Source organism: Pectinophora gossypiella, chromosome 17 (assembly GCF_024362695.1).
Source record: "Pectinophora gossypiella chromosome 17, ilPecGoss1.1, whole genome shotgun sequence".
In the NCBI taxonomy this organism is placed as follows: domain Eukaryota; kingdom Metazoa; phylum Arthropoda; class Insecta; order Lepidoptera; family Gelechiidae; genus Pectinophora; species Pectinophora gossypiella.
The window spans coordinates 11295073-11323047 of record NC_065420.1 but is presented as its reverse complement, the minus strand read 5'-3'; the positions used below and the strand labels follow the sequence as shown (position 1 = coordinate 11323047).

Below are 27975 nucleotides of genomic sequence, written 5' to 3'. Positions count from 1 at the left end.
AACCCCTAAAAAGCCGGTCCGCGCCCGTGTTGCTCTATGCTAAAAACTAACCACTAAGAAGAAAATGCTTAGAAGAAAAGAAAAAATAAAAACAAGTAACCAGGCATTTTAGTTCAATCTTTTTTTTCTTAATAAAAAAAAATATACATATGAAAGATTTCATAACAATTTGACACTGGTTAGAATAAGTGTTTTCTGCTTAGTAAATGTCAAAATAAATCTTAAAATCTTTACAAGAGTAGACGTAAAATAAAATGTGTTTTCTCCTTTGTAGATGTAGCAACTGGTGTTGTATTAAATGTTGCAAATACCTTTATAAAGTACGTCTTCTAGTACAGAAGATATGGTACATAATCTGGTGGCCAGACTGGGCGAAGGTGGCTGGGTTTCTCGGAGGATTTGCCATGGGGCAGTTGTATAATGACTACTTGTTGGATCAGATACCTTTCCCGCATTATTTGGGAATCATTCAGTCTATAGCGCTAAGCTTAATCTTAGGTAAGTACCTGCTTTGGTTATATATAAGTATGTTAACATTCGCAAAACTATACACTTCTCTGGGCCAGAGTCCTGCGGGGCAGATGGCAAGAAGGAAACCACTGCCCTATTTTTCTTAAAAAAGCAGCATGGAGAATGCTACACCGACAAGAGCGTGGCTCTTAAATTAATGATGATAATGAACATGCGCGAGATATATTCATAGATTTGGACTACTTATCAACGAATCATCAGACTTGGCAAATTTTACATATCAAGTCACGAGCGACCGAAGCACGAATTTTAAGCACTTTTTTTAGGTTAATAACAAAAATTACATACTAAGTTAGTTTACAAAATAAGGTGGACGATATTGGGACTGAAAGTCGCCCGCCATACCAATTATACCTAATCGTATTTGATGTTACTATTACTACTTGTGTTTCAGCTATAGGCAATGCGAGTTGCAGGCAACTAAGGTGCATATCTATGCTGGCTATTCCCATGTACTGTGGCAAGCCGGGGCGAGGCGTGCTGAAGGCGGTTGTACTCACTTATGTTATTGCAGGTAACTAGTAAACCATTTATACACCCTCGAGGATGAGAGCCCTCAGCGCTCCCCATTTGTCCGGCCAAGCAGTTAATGCCATTCGCGGCAAATCTACAATAAGTCACGACAAAAAAAAAACTTATATACAAAGAGTATAAAGTACGTGCGTAAATACCCGAATCGAAGTTTGTTAAGTTTAACGAATACTGAGGGGATAATTCAAACTATGATTCTGAGTTGATATCAAGTGGAATTTCCTGTCACAAAATTCATAAAAAATTTGGTGTGTTTTGATTATTTTCAGTTCCATATTTTTGCGGCGGAAAATTCTACTTGATATCAACTCAGTATCATGGTCTGAATCATTCCTTAAAGTTTTCGTTACGATGTCACTAACACTCTGTATGTAGGCTGTTTATGTTTTATGTTCTTTTATTTGCAAGGTCCGATCACGAACCTGGGTCTGAACGCGCGGGAGGTGGTGCGAGTATTCTCCTGCAGTACCCAGCTGTCCTATAACCTGTCCATGGCCAAGTTCGCTCTGATGGAGGCGCCTTTCCAGAGCGCCATCGTTTCTATGAAAGACGACATTGTACCTGTTAAAGACGCTTTTAGGTAAGTACCTGCTATTTCATTCCAACAAGATTTATGAACTAGACGAGATCCCGAAAATTTCGGGACCCGTAAATAGTTTACTAAGAAAAAAAGATATTGTGTAGGTCTATAGCAGTCGTGGCGGCCCCGATCGAGGCAGAGATGTTGGATATGAGGGAACTGAGGACTAGTCGAGAGGTGAACGATTACATCGACGATATGTTTGCCAACGTTCACCGGTCTGATGCCATTGAGAAGAAATATAAGTAAGTAAAATAAAATAGTAAAATAAATGAGGAGCTCGGTGGCGCAGCGGTTAACGCGCTCGGTCTGCGATTGTTGAAGTTAAGCGACTTTCGCAAAGGCCGGTCATAGGATGGGTGACCATAGAAAAAATAAAGTATTCATCTCGAGCTCCTCCGTGCTTCGGAAGGCACGTTAAGTCGTTGGTCCCGGCTGCATTAGCAGTCGTTATTAACCACCAATCCGCACTGGGCCCGCGTGGTGGTTTAAGGCCCGATCTCCCTATCCATCCGTAGGGAAGGCCCGTGCCCCAGCAGTGGGGACGTTAATGGGCTTATGATGATGATGATGAAAATAAATCGTATACAAGATGTTAGTGACACCGTAACGAAAACATTGGGAGTTGATTCCGAGTAGATTGATATCAAGTGGAATTATCCTTCGCAATTATTGTTTTGATATATCTGAGTTATATCATCTCAAAATCATCCTCCAAAGTTTTTGTTAGGGTGTCACTAACACCTTGTGTCTAAACTCTAATTTAGAATAGAAATCAATCTCAGATCAGATGCACAATAAACCTATTAATCTCAATTTTCTTTTTGAGTTATTTACGAATGTTCATAAGAAAATCACGTTTATTGATGACGTCATAGCTTAATTTTTAACTTTAACAGATTAGTATGTTTCCATCACAATCTTACTAAAACCATAGCTCGGACATTCCATTCAAAAATCTAGACTTTAACGTGAGCCGCCTTATCCAATACGTGCGAGCGAAACCCAGCTGCGCGCGCTCTACTTGTTAACGGCTTACAGGTTGCAATAGACAGTGACCATATTTGGGGGTGAAGAAAATCAAGCTCGCTCCAAGCTCAAATTGAGTGTCCTTTCTATACGTAGTGACATTGTTTATTCTATGGTATAATAAAACAACGTATGCTAAATGCTATGAAAAGCCGCCATTACTAGTCATTTGATGACGTAAGTGTTACATGAGTGTTACCATTAAATTGGTATCTCCAACATTCCAAGGACGCAAATTTTATTATTGAAAACTAAGCGAATTACTGACTAACGTACTTAATTACATCACTTGACACATATGTAAAAATCATTAAAACTGTCGGTAAATCTTACTAAAAGTTAAACTAAGTTAGTTTGCCTTGTAAACATTAGTCGTGGGTAATTTATTTTTTACAATATGGCCACCCTGTTGCTATTGACGTCAGCGCGGCTAACCTTGAAATGTTAGCTGTCACTTTTGACCATTCCTTGTTTTATTATACCATAGTTTATTCTATGCCACAACGTCAATTCAAATTCCAAAAAATCTGTCAGATGTAAGACGAAGAATTGTCGATTAGCGACTTCATCTCTTGTGGTTTGGACTCATCAACAAATGGACTACACCGAAAAGCATATCCGCAGAACACACCCAAACGACTCAAAGGAGCAGAAATTCCGGAAGAATTACATGAAGAAGCTGGAATACCGGTGTAACGACCAGCTGACCATCGCCGTGGCGGTGTGTATGAACGCGTTCAGAGCGGCCTTCGACCACTGTTCATACGTCATCCCGCGGTACGCCGCGTGGACGCTCTGCTGGCCCATGAAACTGACCTACATATGCAACATCCTGTACATCATTGCTGGGCCTAGCGTCTGCGATAGTAGTAAAGAGGTTGGTATGTTTAGTACCTAATATAGTCTAGCCTATAAGGTCCCACTGCCAGCAGTGGAAAGTGCAAAGGCCATGACGGGCCACTCCCATTTAAACCTTTGGGGATGACAGCGGTGCGAGCCCCTGTCATCACGTTCAGTAGGGTACGTTCCAGTACACAACACAATTTTTGACGTTTATTACACCTCCCTCAGTTCACCATTAATTCTTAACCAATCATTTATTCACCATAAATAGCGCACACTTATTGTTTAGACGCAACCAGTCATGAAGCCAGTTCCTTTTTTTGCACCCTATCTCGTAATGTTAAAATCTTGTCTCTCACCCGCGTGTGCGCGCGGGCGGGGAACGACCGCTGATTGGCAGACGTGGCGGCAGTTTTCAAGCCGCCACAAACCTTTACAATACAAAAATACTTCATTGCATACAGAACTACGATACAGCGCGGGCGTCGAGAAGTATATCGTGGGGTTTGACCAATAGCCCTACTTACGACGTCTCTCCACGTAGATAGCATACGCTGCGTTTATTGGTCGAAACGTAACCCTCGATATAATTCGCCACTTTTGGGAAATTTTGAAAAATGCGATGGAAAATTCCACTTGTTGTTAACTCAGAAACATGAGCTGAATCATCCCCCTCGGTGTCACTAGCACCCTGCACAGATACACGTCTTAAATTATATTGTTCACCCAGGTGGACCCAGGTCTTGGCGAAGGATTCCTTTACCTAGAAAAAGCAAAACGCGAACTGACAAAAAGCTTCAAAGACGTCCAACTGCAGTATAAAGTTAATGAGGTTCACGAATTGGCCGACATTCAGGTATGAATTTGTAATCTACGCGCTTATTTTGGGAAAAAAATTATTCAGGGCTATTAAATCTTTTTTAGAGGAAATAAAGTACAATTTCTTCGCAAAATACTTATGAGCACTTGATTTTCAACTTTCAAATCATATTCGATCGCAAAAAAATAAGTTTATGTTCAAACATCGCAAGGCAGCGGTGATCCGAACCCATCCACAAGGTGGCGCCAGGATATTATCCCTTGAAGAGGATTCACAGAAAAAACAACTTTATGACCATTTTCATAAAAGTGGGGCTATCTACCCATAAAATAGTCCACCAACTTAATTTGACAGGACTAAAACTAGCATCATCTCTTTCTTGCACGTATTCTTAGTGAAGGTCGGCACTAATTTAAGAGTTGTCATAAGTTTGTGAACGCCCGATTAGGCACCAATATCTAGCATGAACTCGACGTCATAACTCCTCTTTAACAGGATGCAAAAGAAACAGGCGACCGGGTAATGCATGCGTTCGAAGAGAAGCATATAATAATGCAACACGTAATCATAGCAGTGAACGTGTGCGTGGCTCTCCTGTTCATCCGCATTCTAGTGTCCGCAGGGACCTACCACGACCGCTACCTTACCAGGATAGACCACGATAATGTCTACATCACTAGCTATTTCAAGAGGATCGATCTTAAAAGGCATCTGAAGAATAAATTTAGGCTATTGCCTTTGAAAAAGGTAAGTATTCCTTTCAAATTATGTTACGTATTCGACGTTCTGTGTTAAGTTGGAAAGCCTGTTTGTTACCTTTTTATCCTAAATCGCTGAACCGATTTGGTTGAAAATTTCCACATTGGATCAGATTGAATCACAGAGGCGTTCCAAAGACGAACTTCGAGTACTTTCCAAAGACGAACTAACCGAAGGCCACAGTAGTGGTGTAAGTAGGTATTTCTCTAATAAGTGGTCTCTTTACTCCTCTAAGCCTGTAAAAAACGGGAGAGCGCTAGAGAGAGCGCAATTTTCATCGAATTGGGTAGTTTCCTAAGTCAAAGATATATTATGAAATTCTGATTACTAAATAAAGACAGATCTAAACAAAGGTGGCAAAAAACTTTTTCCTTTTTCTAACTTAACTTAGTTAACTTAGTTCTTTTTTTAACTTAAGTACTTAAGAATTGTAATAAAAAATGTAATAATAAGTGCGTCATTTTGTCGCGTTTTTCTATGTCGGCACAGGAACTTTTTATACAAATTCCATAGTAAATAATCTCTCTCGGTGTTAAATACAATAAAGATTGTATTGTATGGTACAGTGATGACTCTTCTAAGCGCAAAGGACATTCCAGATGGAAAGAAGCAGGTACGTGGACGTGCACTCGCTGGCGTACACAGCGGAGCGCAACAAGATAGTGACGCAGGTGCTCAAGGTGATGCTGGAGATGGTGACGGCGACGACGTTCGTAATGCTCGACCGGCTGTTCTACGAGGCGCTGGACGTCGTCAGGCAGCACGCTGAGGTGCAAGTCACTCAGCACGGGGACCACGACTTGGAGATACAGGTTTTCCGAACTTACATAGCTCCGTGACCTCCGTGACGTCCGTGGTCCAGTGGTTGAGCGTTAGGCTACCGATCCGGAGATCCTGGGTTCGATTCCCAGTGGGGACATATCACACAAATTACTTTGTGGTCCCTAGTTTGGTTAGGACATTACAGGATGATCCTGATTGTCCAAAAGGAAGATGATCCGTGCTTCGGAAGGCACGTTAAACCATTGGTCCCGGTTACTACTTACTGTGTAAGTAAGTAGTCGTTATATGAGCCACGTCAGGGACCTTTGGCGGCTCAATAGTCACCCAGACACCAGGGTTGATGAGGCTGGTACTCCACCTCACAACCTACATGATAGAAGAGACATTTTATGTTCATTGATCAGCTCATGAAATCGATAAGATGATTTAATAATATATAATGATAAACCTGTTTCCCCCAGGTGGAAGGCAAGGGCTTGCTAGCAGGTGCAGTGCGCATGATCCTCGCGGGGCTCAACACGCACCGGCGCGTGCGTCGCTCCGTCACCAACGCCGCCTGCCTGCCGCACCCGCGATCCATGCCCACCACATACTTCCTCAAGATCTACGGCGGGTATCTCTGGATACTGCTGCTCCTGTACATCAACCCGTATACTCTGAGGTTGAGGAGGTTAGAAATTCATTTTTGTCTTTTTGTTTTGATAAGCCATTCATTAAAAACTTCTGTATTTCTTTGTTTCGATAACATAAGTATGTATACTAGCTTAACGTAACATAAATATCCAGGTGAGAGGCATCATAGGCTGTAATACAAGTATTCTTATACTTAGTCAGCTATGGTACCTACCTATTTATATCTGTGTCTAATACTAAGCTATGTTAAGGAAAGAATTGTGCCCACTTTTTTGGCAATAAAATTATTATTATTTTACTATTTACTTAAACGGTATCGTAAGGCTACGTTCACACGGCATTACAGGTCCCCTATGACGTATAAGAGATGTTCTATCCCATTCTATCACTCGACCGTCACGTATCACGAACCGTCATTTGCCAGAGCGAGTAAAGAGCGGGAGTGCGACCGCATGTGCTTACAGCACGCTGTCCCGTTCTTTTGGCATCTGCGGGGTTAAAATGGCCACATCGAAGCAATTCATCTAAAAAAGCAATAAAGTAAGTGCGCAGTGCACACAAATGTCAAATAGCAATATTGCTTTCTTAGATGAATTGCTTCGATGTGGCCATTTTAACCCCCTGGTTTGCTAACAGTATAATGCGAAAGCGCGTGGTAGCATGCCACCGCAGTCGCAATATCTCGCTCTAGCAAATGACGGTTCTGAGTGACGGAAAAGGATAGAAGCATAGGAAAATACAAATGCTATGCGGCCAGATGTAAATTCATTCAATCCTAATTATAAATACGTGTATGAAACCATCATAACAAAAACTTCTAGACTAGTCTGCAGCTGGTTCTACCCTCGCCGCGAGAAGCAACGTGTCCTGCACCTCTACAACGATATCCTGAAGAAACGCGTCAAGATTCAGAAGACTGTGCGCAGAAAGGCCGTGCAAGCGATTCGCGCACACTACTTGTCAGGTAAAAGATTTACACCAACATTGATGAGTGAGAGAGAGAGAGAGAGAGATTGATGGAACATTGGTGACACACATTGGTGGTGGTACTTTCTTTTTTTAAATCAAAATGATCAGACATGCTAAACGGTTTCGAGTAGGCACCAGCTCTTGACCTGGCCTTTCTTACAACTTTATTTAAACCAAAGCTTAAGTTAATGAAGTATGTATAAACAGTGTCCTGGACGCCTTGAACACCTAGACCAGAAAAGATGACGTGAAAGTGGTTGGATACAGGCTGAGTAGGTAGATAGAATATAGCAGATAACTTGCAGGGGAGAACCTACTCAGCTTGCGGATCAAGTTTCCGCAAGTGCTCGGCTGGCTGCGCGTCTTCCCCGCCGCGCGGATGACGTGTCTTATCTGCGGGCAGACCCAGCCCAGGAATGCTAGCCGTGAGTAGCTGCTACTCTTGCACTGTTGCTTATTTGCGCTTAAGGAGCATCACGGTTATAGGTAAATACGATTTCTGATTCTCACAATCGTATTATTATTGCGCTGTTTGATTATAGACACATCATATTGTATGGTTTACTACGCTGGCGAGTGTTCTGTACGGTAGTTCTTCATATACTACTCTTTCCGGCTCTTGATGGAGTGTCTCCTGTTACTGCGCACGCAGCCATGAGTCTTCAGTATACAACTTGACTCCCGCTGGTGGCCAGTTCTCTGCGTACTGGCACGCAGGCACTCGTCGAAGGAGTCCTCATTCACAACAGCTACAGGGTGTTAGTGACACCGTAACGAAAAATGTGTAGGATGTCATATTCTGCGTCGATATCAAATGGAGATTCCTTAGGTCCAAGAATAGATTCTCTACTTTAGATCTTCTTCTTCTATCGTGTGGGCTGTGAGGTAGTTTACCAACCCCTACCTACTACTACTTTACCCTACTACTACCCTCCCCCCCCTACTACTTTAGATAATAATTGCCCTTGACGTAACACTTATTTTTTTACAGAAAAAGGTTGGCATTCGTGTATGCTGACGAAGTGTCCGTTCGTATACTGCGAGGAGTGCTGGCCCGAGGTCGGTAGACTGTGCCTAGCCTGTGACCCCAGCTTGGCCGAACTCAGTGACGTAGACTCGCTCAGCGAGGATGACCAGGTGCGGTATTGATGGGCAAGAAGGAACTATTGCGCACCACCTTAATCACAAGGGGTCCAGAAGGAACTATGTCGCATCACCCTAATCACAAGGTGTCAAGAATGAGTCATGTTCAACCACCCTAATGGCAATGCGTTAAGACGGAACCATGTTGCACCACCTTAATCACAAGGTGTCAAGAATGACCCATGTTGAACCACCCAACCAATGTATTAAGAAGGGACCATGTCGCACCATCCTAATCAAAAGGTGTCCAGAAGGAACCATGGCTCACCTCTGCAGCTCCAAGGTGTCAAGGAAAATCCTATGGTAGCCAAAGAGATGAATTGATGAACATCCAAAGCGAGGAATAGAAGACCATATAACTACATCGGCACAATATGCGTCGAGTGGGGTTGCGTAGTGTCGAGCATGAGTTGTTCTCATACAGTCTTATTATAAAAGTACTTTTAAGAATAATAGATGTCTGAATTTAGCGAGACCCTTAATAAATCGAATTACACGTTTACGTTTATAGAATAAACACAAAAAGTAAATTTATCAAATTTTATTTATCGATCGTTTAGTAAATAATTAGTCTTATAAAATTCAATACATTTGTATAGAGAACTTAGACATTTTATTGTGAAGAGTGGAACAAAACAGCCTAGCATCCATCGGTAGCGTTAAATGCCGATTACAATAAATACGGGCCCGCTCTATCGCAGAGTATTCTATTGTTACGTTACATATTTGTTGCGCTAACATAACTGTTATATAGGTACATATATTGGTGCTAATTCCTGTAAATACCTTCTAATTTTAAGTTATATCTGTCATTTTCTTATCCGCCGAAAAGGAAAAGGACGGGTAATCGACAAGCATAAAATTTATGGAACACACGTCAATTTTAAGGACAAATCTAAAACAACCGTCTAAAAATTTTACATCAGTCAATAACCCGACACAGGTAAATAGACAGCACGTCAGACGGATTGCATACCAGCGACATACCTTTTTGATTCGCCCGGGTTATTCATTCATTTACTCATTCTTCCTAAAATTAAGAGCTGTGAATCATCCGTCCCTTTCCTTTTCGACGGATATGAAAATGACGGATATAACTTAAAATAAAATTAGGCGGTGTCTGCAGGAATCGGGGCCATTATTATGACATTTTATTGAATATCCAGTTAATAAAAACAAACCAGTGAAGATTTTGAACTTTATAAGCTCATTAAAATTACAATAGTCACAACATATAAATTAAAAAAAAATATGCTCAATCGTTCCGTAGTATGCTTTTGTAAGGGACTTTCCAGGCTACGTTCTACGTTCACAAAAAACAATATAGATGGCGTTGTTCAGTTTAAATGTGATAATTACTATTTTTTCCTTACTCGGGTACCAAATACTGGCAGAAGCATATATAAAAATAATTGTTGCTTGATATTTAAATCACATTATGTATAGAATTATGTTGCTGGCTACCTATATCAGCTCGGCTGTTCAGCGTTGCCAGGGGACGGACGAACCTTGTAAACAAATCGCCCCTGACTCGAGCACTGCACACACTTAATGAGATCGCAGAAAGGACTGATATATGTAGCCTGGCCGAATTCCGAAAGGTCACCTTATATGTTACATGCTATGTACTATATAATTAATTGCTCCTACTTTAAGATTTGTATAATTATGTATATTTCTAGTGAACTATTGTATTGGGATCTCCCTATCCATCCATAGGGAAGGCCCGTGCCCCAGCAGTGGGGACGTTTATGGGCTGATGATGATGATGATGATGATTGTATTGGGATAGTCTTGTAAAGATAGTTCTAGAACATTGATAAATAAATAAATAAATATATTGCTTCTCTTTATTTTGATCAGAATAAATAAATAAATAATGGGTGGAATACATCTTCCACCTTTGTGCCTGGGTGTAATAAAAAGGGTCATCATTTATACCCAAAAACAAAGATGAACGATACATATGTCTGTTATCCACGAAATTCAAAAGAAAACGAAGGAAAACTGTACAGCGCTATCTATATTGTTTTTCAGGAACGTAGCCTGGAAAATTTCTCATTTATATTACACTCCTTTCAACGTAGCATGAATAGTGATAATCCCACGTCTTTCGTACGGTCACGAGTACTAATATACAGGGTGTTAGTGACATCGTAACGAAAACTTTGAGGGATGATTCAGGCCATGATTCTGAGTTGATATCAAGTGGAATTTTCCGTCGCAAAAGTATGGAATGGAAAATAATTAAAATAAGCTCTAAAATTTTCATGACTTCTCCGACAGGAAATTCCACTTGATATCGACTCAGAATCATGGTCTGAATCATCCCCTTCAGTATTCGTTACAGTGTCACTAACACCCATACCTACTTCTATGGCTACTGTATGTACTTGTATAGGGTGTAAGTGACATCGTAACGAATACTGAGAGGGATGATTCAGCTGATTATTCTGAGTTAATATCAAGTGGAATTTTCCATCGCAAAAGTATAGAATTGAAAATAATTTAAAAAAACTAAAAAAATAACATGAATTTTGCGACGGAAAATTCCACTTGATATTAACTCAGAATCATGGTCTGAATCATCCCTCTGAGTATTCGTTACGATGTCACTAACACCCTGTATACACTTTGAAACCTTGTCACATTAATATTTTTGGCAAATTAAACCGTAAGTCTCATTAAATGTCAAATATGATAGTGCGACAGGGTTCGAAAGTGGGTACATGATATTGCTCATGACTGTACTAAGCTATATACCACTTGTGCAAATGAGACATATCTCTCGTCTCTTTCGCGCTAAGCGAAGCTCTATATCTCAAATTCAAATCGTGCTACTTCAAAAAGTAAGTGTTCTTACTGTTTTATAATTTTGGCTTAATTTGGCTAGTTGAACATTATTTAATTATGCTTTGTGTATATTTGTGCTACAGTAAATATTCAATGTAAATTTTACCTTAAATTAATCACTATTTTTGTTACCTACATAATATCATTTCGCCAGTCCGCAAACATATCTAGCAAAAGATGTTCAATATACGGTCGTACGGAGCATTCATACGTAGGTATATTAGTACCATGTCACGTTAACTTATTTGACAAATTGTACTGTAAGTCACATCAAATGCCAAATATGTTAATGTGACAGGGTTCTAAAGAACATGAACTCACTATAATGACATTAAATATATATTTGATATAATCGCGTTGTGAAAAAATTCAACCGTTGACATCAACACACGCAGACAGTTCTGTGCCCAGTAGTGGGACGTATAAAAAAACCTTTGGAAGTACCAAAAAATCTGGTTGTAGCGTTGTGGGCTGGTATTTCACCCCAATACGGATTGCCGGTAGGTAGTTGTTGGTGGCGAAACGAGCGGGCCGTGGAACATAGGTCGGTAATAAGCTTTTAAAGCCGGTCACTTACTAGCGAGCTGTTACTGTAACAGTAACGTGATACTGTTACAGAGCTTGTTACGATTAAAATGACAGTAGGATAGTGATATAGTATACAGACTAGTGTGAAAGAGAGAGATGTCTATTTCGCTCTATAGTCTGCGCGCAAGTTGTCACCGCCTTCGATATGCTCACGGCAGGGCGGGAGAGGTAGTGTGACATAACATAACGTAACAAATACTTTTTTGCACGGGCCTAGCACCGTACCGTAAGCACGCGACTCCTTCTCGCCGCGGCAGAGATCGTCTGTCTCTTTCTGTACAGTACTGTGAGAGAGTGACGGGTGACGTATGTCGAGGCGAGAAAGAGTCGCGCGCTTACGGTACTAAGCCCGCAGGAAAATACAAAACAAAAGACATAGAAAGAGTACAATAGGCGGCCTGACGTAAAAGGTAAACTATAGAGAATGTCATACTATAAGCATAAGGCCTGCTATTTGTTTACATATAGTTATACTATAAATGCATTTGATTTGATTTGATTTTGACCTGAGGAGCTAACATGAGCAACGTGATAAAATTATCGATCTGTTCAATAATTTTTGTCCAAATCGATAAGTTTGTTTTTTCCCCCTAACATGCGTGGCACGTGATTTTGTTCGTATTTTGACAGAACGACATGACTTATTTGGGTTCACATATTAGCACCAATCGACAAAACGACAATTATATCGTCAGAATCGATAAAATGACCGTGACAAAATTTTATCACGTTCCGCATGTTAGCCCTAATCGTGACGTGTGCGCTCGCGTCTCCGAAATCAAAACCTGTCCGACGACAGCAGATGTTTTAAAAAAAAATAATTAAGAACCCAGTTCTTAGTTTTCATTTTTTACACTCCAGACATCTATATTAAAATCTCCTTACCATGTGCCGCCTAACGCGTAAGAGCGAGCAGGACACAGTCCGCGCGCTCTCTCTGTTACTTCTTAGCGGCATACAACCATTTAAGACTAAAGTAAGACCCACAGGGGGTGAGGTCGGCGCCCGATTGGAATTGGTGCGGGGCGGAGTTACCGTTATAAACACGTTCGTATCGTTCTATAGTTTTATTTTTCATTTTACAGGTTAAAAATCATACATATCTTGTCAGCCAGCAGCACAGTAAACAACGTCCCCCCCCCCTCACCGCGACCATACCGCGGGCTGCGACAACTACTTGAACACAGACTACAGCGCGAAAGAGACGAGTGATATGACTCTTTCACACTTCTGTCTTTTTCTTTTGCACTAGTCTGTATACTATATTTGTCCTGCTGTCATTCTATCATGTTACTTTTAACGAGGAACATACTAAGACGAATCCGCCGCAAAAAGCGAAAGTATCTACACGTAAGGACATCACAATGTTTTTGTCTCTTTGCTGATTGCTTGCGCTTAAAATTCGCGTTATTTATCAGCAGCTTTATGCTAACTACGTTTTGTAGTGTTTTATCAAGAATTTGTCACACTATGGCCGGTATTTTTAGGGCCACGTGAGGCTAACAGCTCGCTACCAAGCCCCGGCGTCATTGACCTGTTACGCCTGCGCAGTGGGCGCGTCGGGCTGCTCGGGCTCCACCTGCATGGGCTCGGGCTCCGGCGTCGGCAGCTCCAGCACCTTGGGCCCGTACAACAGCAGGTAGGCGCAGTGCCAGTCGCCTGCACACAAATTATTTTTTTTTTTATATAGAAAAAACAAATTTATAATAATTATTATTAATCATTCATTTTCCTTGCATCAGCATCAGAGTGTGATCTATTTATGAGTGAGTGGACGTATGTGTGTCGCGAGTGTCTGAGGTTCTGTGAGATGATGAATGACGTGTGAAAATTAAATGTTTTATATTGTTTAAGAGGAAGGGGAGGCCTTTGCCTAGCAGTGGGATCTTGTAGGCTAGATTAGATTAGATTGTTTAGATTGTCTCATATGTCTAATTATATTATTTTTTATACGACGCATTGGCGCTTCTGCACTGTAAAGTCGTGAAATGTAATGCAACCCTGGGCTGGGGGGTTAAAAAGGCCACTTCAAAGCAATTCATCTAAGAAAGCAATATTGCAATTTGACAATTGCGCATATAAAAGTGCGCAATGCAAACAAATGTCAAATAGCAATAATGCTTTTAGGTGAATTTCTTTGATGTGGCCTTTTAACCCCCAAGTGAGCACTGAAATCCTATAAGCAAATAGATTCACATTCGCTAAGGAGTTTGCCTAAAAAAAATGTCCGAACCATGTTGAAAATACGTATACATTAAGTTATGCAGATAGTATAAGTTCGTTCCCTCAAATTGAGATGTTATTGCTGTTCAAATAAAGTACAAGTCGGTTGTACAGTGTCGTTACACGCCGTCGTTTGTGACAAGATGCGCTGCACTTTTTTATTGGTTGTCTATTTGGTATACCAGTTCTATGTGATTAGACTTTAGGTAAAAAAAGAACATACATAACATAAACTGCCTATATACGTCCCACTGCTGGGCACAGGCCTCCCCTCAATCAACCGAAGGGGGTATGGAGCATACTCCACCACGCTGCTCCACTGCGGGTTGGTGGAGGTATTCTTACGGCTAATAGCCGGGACCAACGGCTTAACGTGCCCTCCGAAGCACGGAATCATCTTACTTCTTCGGACAATCAGGTGAGCCTGAAAAGTCCTTACCAAACAAAGGACAGTCTCACAAAGTGATTTCGACAATGTCCCCATCGGGAATCGAACCCGGACATCCAGATCGTGAGCCTAACGCTCTAACCACTAGACCACGGAGGCTGTTAGAAAAAAAAGAACACAGGGCGGTTTTAATAGTCTCTACTTCTTCTAGCTAAAAAAAAACACTTATAGACTCGTGGTAGCCCAGTTGGTAGAACGCTTGCCTCTCACTATTAGGTCGCAGGTTCGAATCCAGTACAGGCCTACACCAATGATTGTCGGATTTGTTTCGAATTCATGTTTGAAGGAAAACATCGTGAGGAAACCCACATTCCCGAGAAATGCATTTAGGTGGAAATCAGAATCATTTATTCAACGTAATTATCATGGATAAACTTGTTGAAGGTCAATGTACCTAACATTTTTAAATTTACGTCATTTCGTAAGGTGTTATGGCTGAGGAGAAGAAATGACAAGAAACTGCAACAGCAACACATCTTTTAAAAACCAATGAGGATATACATTACAAGTTATTTAATAACTAGAGGAACACATTCAATACCAGACATTTTTATCATTTAGGTAGTCATCAATCTTATAATAAGCTTTTTTACATAAAGTAAGCTTCACATGAGCTTTAAATTTATTTTCTGACAAATTTAAAATATTATCTGGTATATTATTGTAAAAACGTATACATAACCCCAAAAAAGATGAATTTAATTTACTTAATCTAGAATTATGAATAGCAATTTTATGTTTATTTCTTGTATTGTAAGTATGCCTTTCACAGTTAGTGGGTATGTGAACTTAACCTAACTTGTATTGATAGATAGAGATGGATAGATAAAATCTTTATGGGCTAGTTTTCCCTTCCCGAGAAGGTCAGACAGGCAGTCGCTTCTGTGAAAAACCGAACCTGTCAAATATTCAGGTTAGGTAAGTGGACCCTGTGGAAAACGAGATAACGCTAGGGAGATGATGATGTTATGTAATGAAGCTTAAGGGCCTCTGTGGTCCAGTGGTTTAAGCGTTCGGCTCCCGACCCGGAGGTCCCGGGTTCATATCCCGGTGGGGACATGTCACGAATATCACTTTTTGATCCCTAGCTAGGTTATAGGACATTACAGGCTGGTCACCTTATTGTCGTAAAGTAAGATGATCCGGTTACTACTTACTGATGCAAGTTAGTAGTCGTTGCATGAGGAGCTCGGTGGCGCAGCGGTAAACGCGCTCGGTCTTCGATTGTTGAAGTTAAGCAACTTTCGCAGAGGCCGGTCATAGGATGGGTGACCACAAAAAAAAGTTTTCATCTCGAGCTCCTCCGTGCTTCGGAAGGCACGTTAAGCCGTTGGTCCCGGCTGCATTAGCAGTCGTTAATAACCACCAATCCGCACTGGGCCCGCGTGGTGGTTAAGGCCCGATCTCCCTATCCATCCATAGGGAAGGCCCGTGCCCCAGCAGTGGGGACGTTAATGGGCTGATGATGATGATGATGACATGAGCCATGTCAGGGGCCTTTGGCGGTTCAATAGTAACCCTGACACCAGGGTTGATGGGGGTTGGTAATCCACCTCACAACCCACTCGATAGAAGAAGAATGAAGCTAGGTACCCCCGCCGCTGAGCTTGAGCACCTCGTCCTCGGGCACGGGCGTGACGTTGTCGTCGTCGCAGCGCAGCCAGCCGTCCCCGCGCGCCACCCACGCCACGTAGTGGCCCGACGACGACGAGCGCCCGCGGTGCGTCAGCACGGCCTGCAGCCGGTAGTAGCCGCTGTTGTTGCTGCCCACGTCTGCAACACGCCACATTCTCGATTATTAATACCTATTTTGACCAGTTTTTTTTTTTAGACGTGACTTATTGTAGATTTGCCGCAGATGGCATTAACTACTTGGCCGGACAAATGGGGAGCGCTGAAGGCACTCACCCGGGTTTTGACCAGTCCATACACTCAATTATTTGTATTTCTCGTGTATGTTGTTTTTATTATGTGTTTTGTTTGATTGTAAGTTGTGTGTTACTCCGTGTTTTAAATTATAATATTTGTTATTTGTTTTGTATTTGTTACTGTGGTGTCCCTTTATAATAAACGTTTCGTTCTTTCTTTCTTACTATTTTTTTTGCGCAAATTTTACCCAAGTCACAGAATAAAGAACAACACGGCCTCCGCGGTCCAGTAGAGCGTTGGGCTCACGATCCGAAGGACCCGGGTTCGAATCCCAGTGGGAACACAAAAATCACAAAAATCACTTTGTGATCCCTAGTTTGGTTAAGACATTACAAGCTGATCACCTGATTGTCCGAAAGTAAGACGATCCGTGCTTCGGCATGTTAAGCCGTTGATCCCGGTTACTACTTACTGATGTAAGTACGTAGTCGTTACATGAGTCATGTCAGGGGCCTTTGGCGGCTCGATAGTAACTCTAGACACCAGGGTTGATGAGGTTGGTAATTCACCTCACAACCCACACGATAGAAGAACAATACTAGGGCCAAGTAGTTAAAGCCATTTGCGGAAAATCTACAATAAGTCACGTCAAAAAATATCCATGCAGTGCCCAAACATAATAGATTTAGATTTTATAATTTACGAAGAACGATTTTGACGACGGCACGGTTCTATATTCCGATAACACATAAAATATTGATACATAAATAAAGAGAAAAATACTGGCAAAATATAAAGTAACTCAGTGTAAAGCTCTCACCATCTTCGAACCAGTAGGGCAGAACTGTCTTATTGCTATCCTTTTTACTGTCGCCGTGGTTTTTGTTTCGTGAACTGAGCGACGTCTCCACTGACGCGTCTTCCAATTCCTGAAACAAAATGTGCGTTTACTATCATCTTAACCTCTCATCTGCTGAGATGAGGCACAATAGTTTTTACATTGTGTCTGGCCCAGATCAGTGTTTCCCGTTCGAAGGGTTAATAAACGATATAAAATGGAACTTTGTATGTATGACGTAACGATATAATAGGTTAGTTTGACTCAGAGACGGATCAAAGGGATTTTTATTAGCTTCAATCATGGTATAAGAAAACTTAATGTTAAAAGTGCGCAATGCAAACAAATCTCAAATAGATAGATAATTTTTATAAAGTATTTACTTTATTGAGCACAATAGACACAAATAAAAATAAATAATTAATATTGCTTTCTTAGACGAATTGCTTGGATGTGGCCATTTTAACCCTGATATGCTCCGTGCTTCGGAGGGCACGTTAAGCCGTTGGTCCCGGCTATTAGCCGTAAAAACACCTCCACCAACCCGCGTTGGAGCAGCGTGGTGGAGTATGCTCCATACCCCCTTCGGTTGATTGAGGGGAGGCCTGTGCCCAGCAGTGGGACGTATATAGGCTGTTTATGTATGTATGTATGCTCAATCCTATGACAAGCCACCGTTACTAGCCCTTTGATGACGTATGTATTACCACTGTGTTATCATTAAATTGGTAACTCCAACATTCCAAGGACGTAAATATTATTATTGAAAATTGAGCGAATGACTGACTAATGAATTTCATTACTATTACTTGTCACATATATAAAAATCATTAAAACTGTAAGTAAATATTTCACTAAAAGTTCGAAATTTCCTTGCTAAGTAAATACCTACCTACCTAAACTAAATTACCTAACCTACCACTACTATTACTGTACCTAAATTTATGCACAATAAAAATCTTTATACAAAAAAACATTGGTCGTGGGTTAATTTATTCTTTATGAAATGGCAACGCAGGGTGGGATGACGTCAGCTGGGCTAACCTTGAAATGTTAGCTGTCACTTTTGAGCATACCTGGTTTTCTGGAACCCCTAAATAATCTAAATATCGATATGCGTATGAATATATGCATTGGTTTAGGTCCGTGTTGGGTATTGGAACCTGCGACCTCACAGTGAGTCTTGTTCTCCTGCCTGGGCTAGCACGACTCATAAACATTGTTATATCCACCTTGAACTTGCTCCTCATGGGCGCGAGCCGCTCCTGCAGCTCGGGCGAGCACAGCTCGAACACGTCCAGCTCGAGCGGGAACTTCACGTCCTTGAGGATCTTGGCGTTGATGGACTCCTTCTCCTTGAAGTAGAACCGCACGAACTGCACCGTCAGGTACGCCGGCAGCCGGCTGATTTTACTCTGGAACACCACATTAGTTAACAACATTGCTAGAGATACTTCTTGAGAAACGTAATTGCAAATTTGTTTTGTATTTGCGTTAATCCATGAATCGTAATTGTTACCATGTTGTTGCGGAGCTAAGTATATTTTATTGTAATATCTTTTAATTTGCGTCGTGTTTTCTCACCATAGTATTATATAACTTGCATACGTCTAGTTGGGTTACAGTCTGAACCTCAAAAAGTTTATTATTTCATAAGATTTGTGTCTGTAACCTGTTACGTGTGTTTATTAAATAAATAAATAAATAATAAATAAACGTCAAAACGAAAATAAACCGACGAAAATACATCCGTCTTGCTTTTATGTAATTGTTTTAGTGGAAATTTGATATGATGTTGTCTTTTTTTGTGTGTGGCGCCCTTTTATAATAAACTATTTCTATTCTATTCTAAAAAATCTATGGAATTGGGAATCAGGATAAAAACTGCCTATTTCTCCCAACTCCCATCAGAGGGGTTAAAATGGCCACTTCGAAGCAATTCATCTAAAAAAGCAATATTGCTATTTGACATTTCTTTGCATCGAGCACTTTTATATGCGCAAATGTCAAATTGCATGAGCCATGTCTTTGGCGGCTCAATAGTAACCCTGACACCAGGGTTGATCGTGTTGGTAATCTACCTTACAACCGACACGATAAAAGAAAAAAAAGGGTAACTTACCGTTTTTGTGTAGATTGCATCTCTTCCCAAAGTCTGTGACATTTTTGTGATTTGTTCCGACATTTTCTGAAATAAACGGGAACTGACATTAGTAATCATATAAGTCGTTACCATTATTTGAACTCTAGTTTGTTTCTGCCTGTCGTGACATCCTGGACATATACCGTGTGCCGCCTAACGCATAAGGCTGCGTTTGCATTGACGCGGAGCTGTGCGGAGATGTGCAGGAATCGACCAATCACCGTGAGGGAGAGAGTGACAGAACGTCTTCGTTTTTCGCTCTCTCGAACGCTGTGATTGGTCAAATCCGCACATCTCCGCTCTGCTCCGCCCATCTCCGCGTCATTGGAAACCCGGCGTAAGTGCAAGCGAGAGACCGCACACTGTTCTGCTTACTCCTTAGCGGCTTACGGCTATTTAAGACTAAAGTAAGACCCAGAGGGGGAGGGGGGGGTTGAGGTCGGCGCCCGATACGATTTCTTTATCCACTAGGTAACATAATTACACTTTGAATGTTTTTTTTTACATAACGAACGTCTCATCCGCCTAAAACTACTGCAGCTTCTCACAACCTGTATGGCCGGGGAAAAGCTGCAAGAAGAACCTCGGCACAGGGCCGTAGACGTTCTTTTAAAAATAAACGTAAAATATTCTTATACAATTATTTTAATATACAAATTATTATTTTATTTTATTATCAATGAGTGCGGGGCAGAGACAGTTCTGTATGTTGTATTATTCTTTATTCCATGCTGTATTTCTCTTCCCCTACCCCCGCATTTCTGTTCTGTTTAAAGCGCGGTTCAACGCTTGTTTAGATTATATTTTCTTCATACGTTTTTGTCTATCGAATTGTGTAGAAATAAAATGATTAAAGTTTATTTATTACTGCTCACGATCTGGAGGTCCGGGTTCGATTCCCGATGGGGACATTGTCGAAATCACTTTGTGAGACTGTCCTTTGGTAAGGACTTTTCAGGCTTGAATCACCTGATTGTCCGAAAAAGTAAGTTGATTCCGTGCTTCGGAGGGCACGTTAAGCCGTTGGTCCCGGCTATTAGCCGTAAAAACACCTCCACCAACCCGCAGTGGAGAAGCGTGGTGGAGTATGCTCCATACCCTCTCCGGTTGATTGAGAGGAGGCCTGTGCCCAGCAGTGGGACGTATATAGGCTATTTATGTTATGTTATGTGATTGATATCACATCGTTTTTCAGGATATGTATCGGGTAATGTATTAATAGGCTCGCTTTCTATTACATGGGAGTTAAATATACCTGTGTAAAAGCGAGTGTGTATACTATACACCTCTACCTACGCCTTTGGGGCTACAGGTGAGGTGCTATGTTATGTTAATAGTTGTCGCTCAGTAATAACTCTGATAGCAGGGTTGATGAGGTTGGTATTCCACCTCACAACCTACACGATAAGAAGAAGAGTTGTCTAACCGAGCGTAGCCCCGACTGCAGATACTTCACGTCTTGCGAGATGAAGCAGGACAGCTGGAGGAAGGACTCGGTGGAGCGCGAGGGCGGCTCGTCGGCCTCCGAGCACACCAGCTCCACGTCCAGCGTGCCCCCGAAGTACTGCTCCACTATGTTAGACCTGCTGCGGTCACAAACAAACAAATCGGTCAGAAAAGCCTTTGACTCAATATTCGCCGCCCAGTTGTAATTGAGTTATCAACTGGTTTCTGAGGTTATTAACCCACCTCGCACATAACCCGTTATTAATAACACATTGAGTCAAAATGTTACTTAAATAAATAATTTCAATTTGTATGATGGTGGCATAACAAACATTAGGTGGATATACTTAAATGCAAAATGAAGTTCTTATAGATAGATAAAATACTTTTTTGAGCACAATGGACATAAGATACAGGGATAACAGATACAGAAAGGCACAACCGGCGGCCTTATTGCTTATATTTCCTCCCGTTGTCTTATTACGTGCCGTAGAGGTCGGGAGCAAAGAGCAAGATTTGCCAAGGAACGGTAGCCGCCAAGCCGTAGTGACCTTGACTGATACTGAGTTTACGAATACAAGCTGTCCCCCTCACCTGCCGGCGGTGGCGGGCGCGGCGGGCAGCCGCTGCTGCAGCGCGCGCACGATCTCGCTCCAGCACTCGGAGGCGTCCTGCTGCGCCAGCCCGCCGCCGGGCCCGCGCTCGGCGAAGCGCGGCGCCGTGGCGTGCAGCGCGCGCAGCAGCCGCGCCGCGGCGCCCGCGCACGCGCCCGCGCCGCCGCCCTCCAGCGCACACATGGTCTCGCTCAGCGCCGTCGTCAGGTCGCCCGCCGTGCCGCCCGCCGAGCCTGTGCCAATATCACGCACGTTCAACTCTAACCCTTACCACACCCCGGACACTTCACACAAAACACCTCATTTTAAACAGAAACTACACATTGACGTTGTCGTACACGCTCATCTGCGTGTGTAACATCTGACGCCGTCTGGGAACTGATATTAGGCAGTCAAATTACTAAATTGTATAAAAGTTAATAAAAAAAAAGAATATCTGGGGCCCTGTGCCAAGGATTTTCTTGCAGCTTCTTCTCCCTGGCTATACAGATTCTGAGAAGCTGCAGTAATTTTAGGCGGATGAGACGGACAAGAGTGACATTTAAATGTAAAACTTACTTTTGTCGTAGGCGAGCAATGCATTCTTCAGTTCTGGTACTGTCTTCAGGCACTGTACTGTGGCATTCATGTAGCAAGTGTTACCCAAGTTGATCAAACCCTCAGGCAGATCCAACTGCAAAGAAATAAATCAGTCTGTATTTCAAATAATTCTTCTTCCAGTTCCTCTCCTATTGGAAATTGGAGAGCATCAGGGCTGTTCTTATTTTGGCGACTGCAACTCTAAAAAGCGGGGTGGTGCTAAATAATTATGCTGTCAAAGAATTGCCCTTGCAAATATATTCATTTTAATCAAATTCAAATGAAAAAAATATTCTGCACACTAAATTAATTTCTAAAATTCTTACAAATCTCCAAAAAAATCTGTTCTACTTTACCACTAGATAAGTCTTCCTGTCCCTATAGATGTATATATTTGTATGTCTTCATCATGGTAATGTATACAACTATTATTGTAATAAAAAGGTTTGAATTCTTTATTGTAAAATGGTTTAAACCAACTTAATCAATCTTATATGAGTATGACTGTCGTTATTCCACACCTGGGCCAGCACAAAATGTTTTCGTCTGTGTCATCATCATCACGTTCCCACTGGTGGGGCACGGGCCTTCCCTATGGATGGATAGGGAGATCGGGCCTTAAACCACCACGCGGGCCCAGTGCGGATTGTTGGTTATTAACGCCTGCTAAAGCAGCCGGGACCAACGGCTTAACGTGCCTTCCGAAGGACAGAGGAGCTCGAGATGAAAACTTTTTTTTGTGGTCACCCATCCTATGACCGGCCTTTGCGAAAGTTACTTAACTTCAACCATCGCAGACCGAGCGCGTTTATCGCTGCGCCACCGAGCTCCTCAGTTCGTTTCGTCTGTGTACTTTCATCTAATTACTTTTTCATGTACACATACATCTTTCACGCAAACCATCACACTTTCTTAGCTCATCCCTTACTATTCATACACCTTAGAAAATAAGCATGTACTCACAGCGGTGGCGAGTTCTGACTCGTTCATGTCCTCGACGAAGCGCGTCTGTTCCACGGGCGCCGCCGGCACGTCCTCCTCCTTACTGCCCATCACCAGCACCAGAGCATTCTAAAAAAAATGTTTATAATAATTTTTTATTTCGGATTTCTTTTTACATGCAATCAGTCACAAAACTTTAGAATCAGAACCATTTATTCAACGTAATTATCATGGATAAATTTGTTGGAGGTCAATGTAACACTTTTGAATTTACGTCATTTCGCAAGATGTTATGGCTGAGGAGAAGAAATGACAAGAAACTGCAACAGCAATAAATCAATGAAGGTATACATTACAAATTATTTAATAACTAGAGGAACACATTTAATACCAGTCATTTATATCATTTAGGTAATCAGTTTAATCAGATTTGATGCATTTGTTAGATTTAAAGCAACCAACGTCACTGTGTAATTTTTTTTTCTTTTTTAACATCCATTCTCTTGAGTCTCTGATTATTTATAATACCTTTTTGGCTTTTAGTTTATATTATCAGGTTGACCAATCCTTTGCCTATGTATTATAAGTATTTAACAATCTAAAATCATTCATTAGAATGACAAACAGAATTCAGTATGATGACCTTTACAAACAAAGTGAAAGTGATTACACACTGTCCTCACCAGCTGTGAAATGCTATGTATATGTATGTGAACGAGTATTATTTGAATCCAAATAAAAAAATATTTTAAATAACTTTTAAATTTATAATTTATATTTTTTTATTTATACTATTAGTTATAGAGTTCTACAAATAAAATGTGCTTTAACTTTTTAAATTTATTTCTTAAAAGAGAACTTTTTCTGGCAATGTGTCAAGAGTACAACCTTGAAAAGTAATTAGATCTTTTATTTTATTACCAATTGCCAAACAATATAATGTAGGAATATTTTTTTTGTTGAAAATAATTAATTAAGAGAAAAAAAGAACAAAACAACTGGTTACAACTTAAAATAGTGGAATTATGCAACTGACTTACATTGGTCAACTTGAAGTTACCCCACGCATCATCCTTGAGTGTGATGCCCTTGCAGACGACCTTCTGTCTCTCAGGCTGCACTCCCGTCAGTGCAAAGATTTGTGCCTTGAACACCACAGGATCATCGTCTGTGTTCACTTCCACCCCCGGGAACATCTCCTTCCCCCATTTTACCTTTACTGGGAGACAAATGGTTTTCTTATTATATCATTAATCATTACCTTTACTATTAATAAACTCATTGGTAAAAAACTGAAGATCATATATTTTTTTGTTTTTGTCTTAGTGGTAATGTACACAACTGCTTTTGTTATTAAAAAAGTGGTTTAGATAGTCTATAAAATGATTTGTAATAATGTAATCTTATATGATTCTTTTTTGTAAACTATTTCCTTGTTTTGGTGCAATATATTAATTGTATTTTATTGTAATATTCAATTTCACTTTACGTTCTTAAGTGTGAAAGTGATATTATATGTAAGGCATTAATTTATAAATGCAGCAATGAAAATAGGACAAGATCGTAAACACCGGCGGAGGCCGCCATAGCAAACAAATATTTTGTCATACATTTACATCAGATGACAAAGCATTTTTTATATTATCCATGTCTCTAATGTTAAAACGTATTCTCTTATAAGTAAGAACCTACTCAGAGCTAAACCAAGGCCTGAAATAGAAACAAATACATCTAAATTACCAAATATGCTGACATTTAGATAGGTCCTAACCTCAAACTTTCTAGAATGAGCTAGCAATTTCCAAACTTTGTAAACTCGTCAAAACTTACCTGAAACCTTAGGCATTGTGATCAGTAATAATAAAATTAAGCACTATATAAGCAAAGCACTTGTAGTTCATAAGAATTTCGAACGAATTAAAAGTCACGATTCAGCAACCGTTTTCGTCCCGTGTCAACTTTGACAGTTTGAGTTTTTTATTTCAGACGCAAACAAACAAAGGTAGGATATCCTAACAGCCTATTGATAAATAGAAAATAAATAACATTATATTTGTCCACGACTCCGCGTTAAACTTATACATAAAAAAGTATATTATTTAACCTAATACACCTAAGTCAATATAACAGTCTATGTAGGCTGTGGTATTCTCTCGGCAATTTTTTTAATGTAAATATCCTAGGTTCAGCCTCAAATACCCACTACTACTAAAAATACCTACTCTCTGCCCGGCCAAGTGAGTGCCTTTTCTTTAAGTTGGGTGTATATATGTCTTTTGTTTGTAATTACCTATTAAAGCAGGATTTCCATAATAAAAATAACTTTAGACGGTGTTCATTCTACCAAAACTTAGTCATTTGTTGGCTAGAAAACATCCAATTCACGAAAATATAACGTACTTACCTACCTACAAAAATTGCATACCTTCTCATTATCTATCACCTAGTAACGCTAGCTGACAATTTTCCGAAGGTCGCGAGCGCTTTTCTCACATGATGAGGGGGCGTCGCGGCCCGCGCCGGCACTCGTTCGATGAACTTTCCACCGCGAAGGCTGCGCAGTCGCCGCCACCGGCCGCCAGCCCCGTCAGTCCCCGCGCACGTTACGACGCGATCACACGTTAAACGCCTCCACAAGAAATTCTCACGACGAAAAAGCTCTCTCCTAAGTGAAGTTAATCGCATTGTGTGAAGTGAAAACCGCGTGTGTTGTGGAAATTGAATGCGATCTGTTTTCACGGGATGCTTATACTGATTCCATGCAAGGAGCTTCGGAGAGCAGAGCTTACCTACTGTAAGTTCGCGAGCTTTGTGGTTTAGTTTAGATTATGTATAAGAAATAAATTACCATCGTTTTGTGGTCGTCATAACATTTTGTTTCAGCTTTCTTTTGTAAATGTAAGTAATAATGTCTATAAAATTAGGCACCTATTTATTTGTACCTATTCTTTTAAAAGCTCAAATACCAGTTGAGGAGGTTTTAATTTTATTGCGAATCGAATTTACGACTACAATAAAGATAAGAATTTTAATGATATTAACAAAATGAAAAAAGCCGATATATTTTCCTCAGAAACATTTCTGAATGTTAATCAATCAGGTAAATAAAGGTGTGGGTAACACTTAACAATAACTTAACGGGAGCATGGAGATGAATGAAGAAACATCGTCGGTCAAGCATGACAATTTGCACACGCCGGGGATTCCGCATACAATTATAATTCCTATATCACGTCGCAAAAAATGCAACATTCTGTTTTCTCATGTACACGATAAATACGTTAAGATCTCAAGACAAATTGCATTCGTCAGTCAATCGTATAGAAAGTCGAAAATAATCTGAATAACACTTCAAATGTTTAATGATTGGAGATCAATTATAGAAAGTCACGGAAAATAACACTATAATCGGTCTGAAACCTAATTGGCGAAGCTTAATTAAATATTAAGACCTAAATTTCACTTATTTCGAAAATTTTATAAGCAAATTATATACTTACGCTTATCTGCGGCTGATCAACTACCTATTTAGTACAGCACCAACATGTCAAGTGCCAAAAAACTAAACATTTAAATCACGTAGATAAACACTCGAAGCGGGTCCAAAATACAAAAAACTCCAGCCGCGGGCGTGTGCGGGCACAAGGCCGCGAGCGGTGGTTTTTGCCACTGTAGTGTGTGGAATTATAATGGAGCAGCGTAGCCACTGGTACCTGCACTAATCGAGCCACACTTAATGATACCATTTGCCCACTTCTTATTCGTATTCCAGAAATAAAATAACGTTCGTACGTGACGTCGTATGAATAGGCAATAAATTTTCAATTTTATACGCTCGCGGAACCCTAATGGCGTTTGCAGGACTTTGAAATGTTGTGGCTTTGAACACTTTAGTTTTTACTGGGTTACTCGTTGAATAATAGTTAATTCACAGTCATCTTAATGCCATGTCTCGATTATTAATAGTAATAAAACTAAGTAAAGACACAGATGACAGAAATTGGACATGTACTAGGTATAAATTATGAAATTCCGATTACTAAATAAAGACAGATCTAAAACTAACGAAAAACATTTTCTTTTTTCATTTAACTTAAGTATTTATGAATTTTAATCAAGATCACTAATGTAACAGCCACGCTTTTGTCGGTGTAGCATGCTCCGTGCTACTTTTTAGGGAAAAATAGGGCAGTGGTTTCCCTCTTGCTTTCCGCCCCAATTCAAACTATACTGATATGAGTAAGTACTTATAAAAATAACCAACAGTACAAGTTCGTCCCCATCCGCAACCTTGCCAAATGACGCCATGCACCTGCTCTCCACATACTTAATACGTATTTCCTCTCCGACCAGTATTAATTAACAGGTTCTGCAAACAAAATGGTCACCACGATCAGCAAGTACTTACCTACTTTACTTTTGAACGATCGCGTACTTTAATTTAAAGGTGAGCGTAAATTTGTTTATGTCCTATCATACCTTAGCGGCTTATTGCACGAGAATTTGTGTTAATTTGTACAATAACGATAACGTTCCCCTATTTTATTAGCGTCAAAATGACGGAAGCAATTGCTTAATGTTGAAATTTCATATTGTTAGATATACTACCTATCCAGTACTATTTGGTAAGTATCTACACTATATATATATATATATGATATATATATATATATAGTGATATATATATATATATATATATATATATATATATATATATATATATATAGTATATATATATATATATATATATATATATATATATATATATATATAGATAGTATATCTATCATATATATATATATATGAAATTT

The 27975-nt window shown here is 40.4% G+C and overlaps 3 protein-coding genes across 3 annotated transcripts in view; 2 read left to right on the top strand and 1 right to left on the bottom strand.

Moving 5' to 3' along the window:
• The first annotated feature begins 106 nt into the window (after nucleotides 1–106).
• Nucleotides 107–8956, top strand: LOC126374244 (protein sneaky). The gene is made up of 14 exons (XM_050020757.1): nucleotides 107–178; nucleotides 275–498; nucleotides 926–1045; nucleotides 1471–1642; nucleotides 1747–1887; nucleotides 3296–3548; nucleotides 4245–4370; nucleotides 4830–5081; nucleotides 5693–5905; nucleotides 6338–6546; nucleotides 7331–7473; nucleotides 7784–7903; nucleotides 8470–8655; nucleotides 8696–8956. The coding sequence occupies exons 2-13, from the start codon at nucleotides 405–407 to the stop codon at nucleotides 8625–8627; spliced, it is 2001 nt and encodes a 666-aa protein (XP_049876714.1). The 5' UTR covers nucleotides 107–178; nucleotides 275–404; the 3' UTR covers nucleotides 8628–8655; nucleotides 8696–8956.
• A 2657-nt stretch (nucleotides 8957–11613) lies between these two features.
• On the bottom strand, nucleotides 11614–25123 carry LOC126374180 (ubiquitin carboxyl-terminal hydrolase 14). Its single transcript, XM_050020671.1, has 11 exons — nucleotides 24995–25123; nucleotides 24205–24383; nucleotides 23186–23293; nucleotides 22202–22316; nucleotides 21624–21876; nucleotides 21010–21169; nucleotides 19563–19628; nucleotides 18673–18855; nucleotides 17423–17531; nucleotides 16327–16506; nucleotides 11614–13721 (listed from the first exon to the last, which is right to left on the bottom strand). The coding sequence occupies exons 1-11, from the start codon at nucleotides 25008–25010 to the stop codon at nucleotides 13600–13602; spliced, it is 1491 nt and encodes a 496-aa protein (XP_049876628.1). The 5' UTR covers nucleotides 25011–25123; the 3' UTR covers nucleotides 11614–13599.
• Nucleotides 25124–25732: 609 nt separating this feature from the next.
• The window catches only part of LOC126374220 (ras-related protein Rab-23), a 62563-nt gene continuing 60320 nt past the window's right edge, over nucleotides 25733–27975 (top strand). Inside the window, exon 1 of the mRNA XM_050020728.1 lies at nucleotides 25733–25958. The gene's annotated coding sequence lies outside the window, so the exon portion shown is untranslated. The remainder of the gene's footprint in view (nucleotides 25959–27975) is intronic.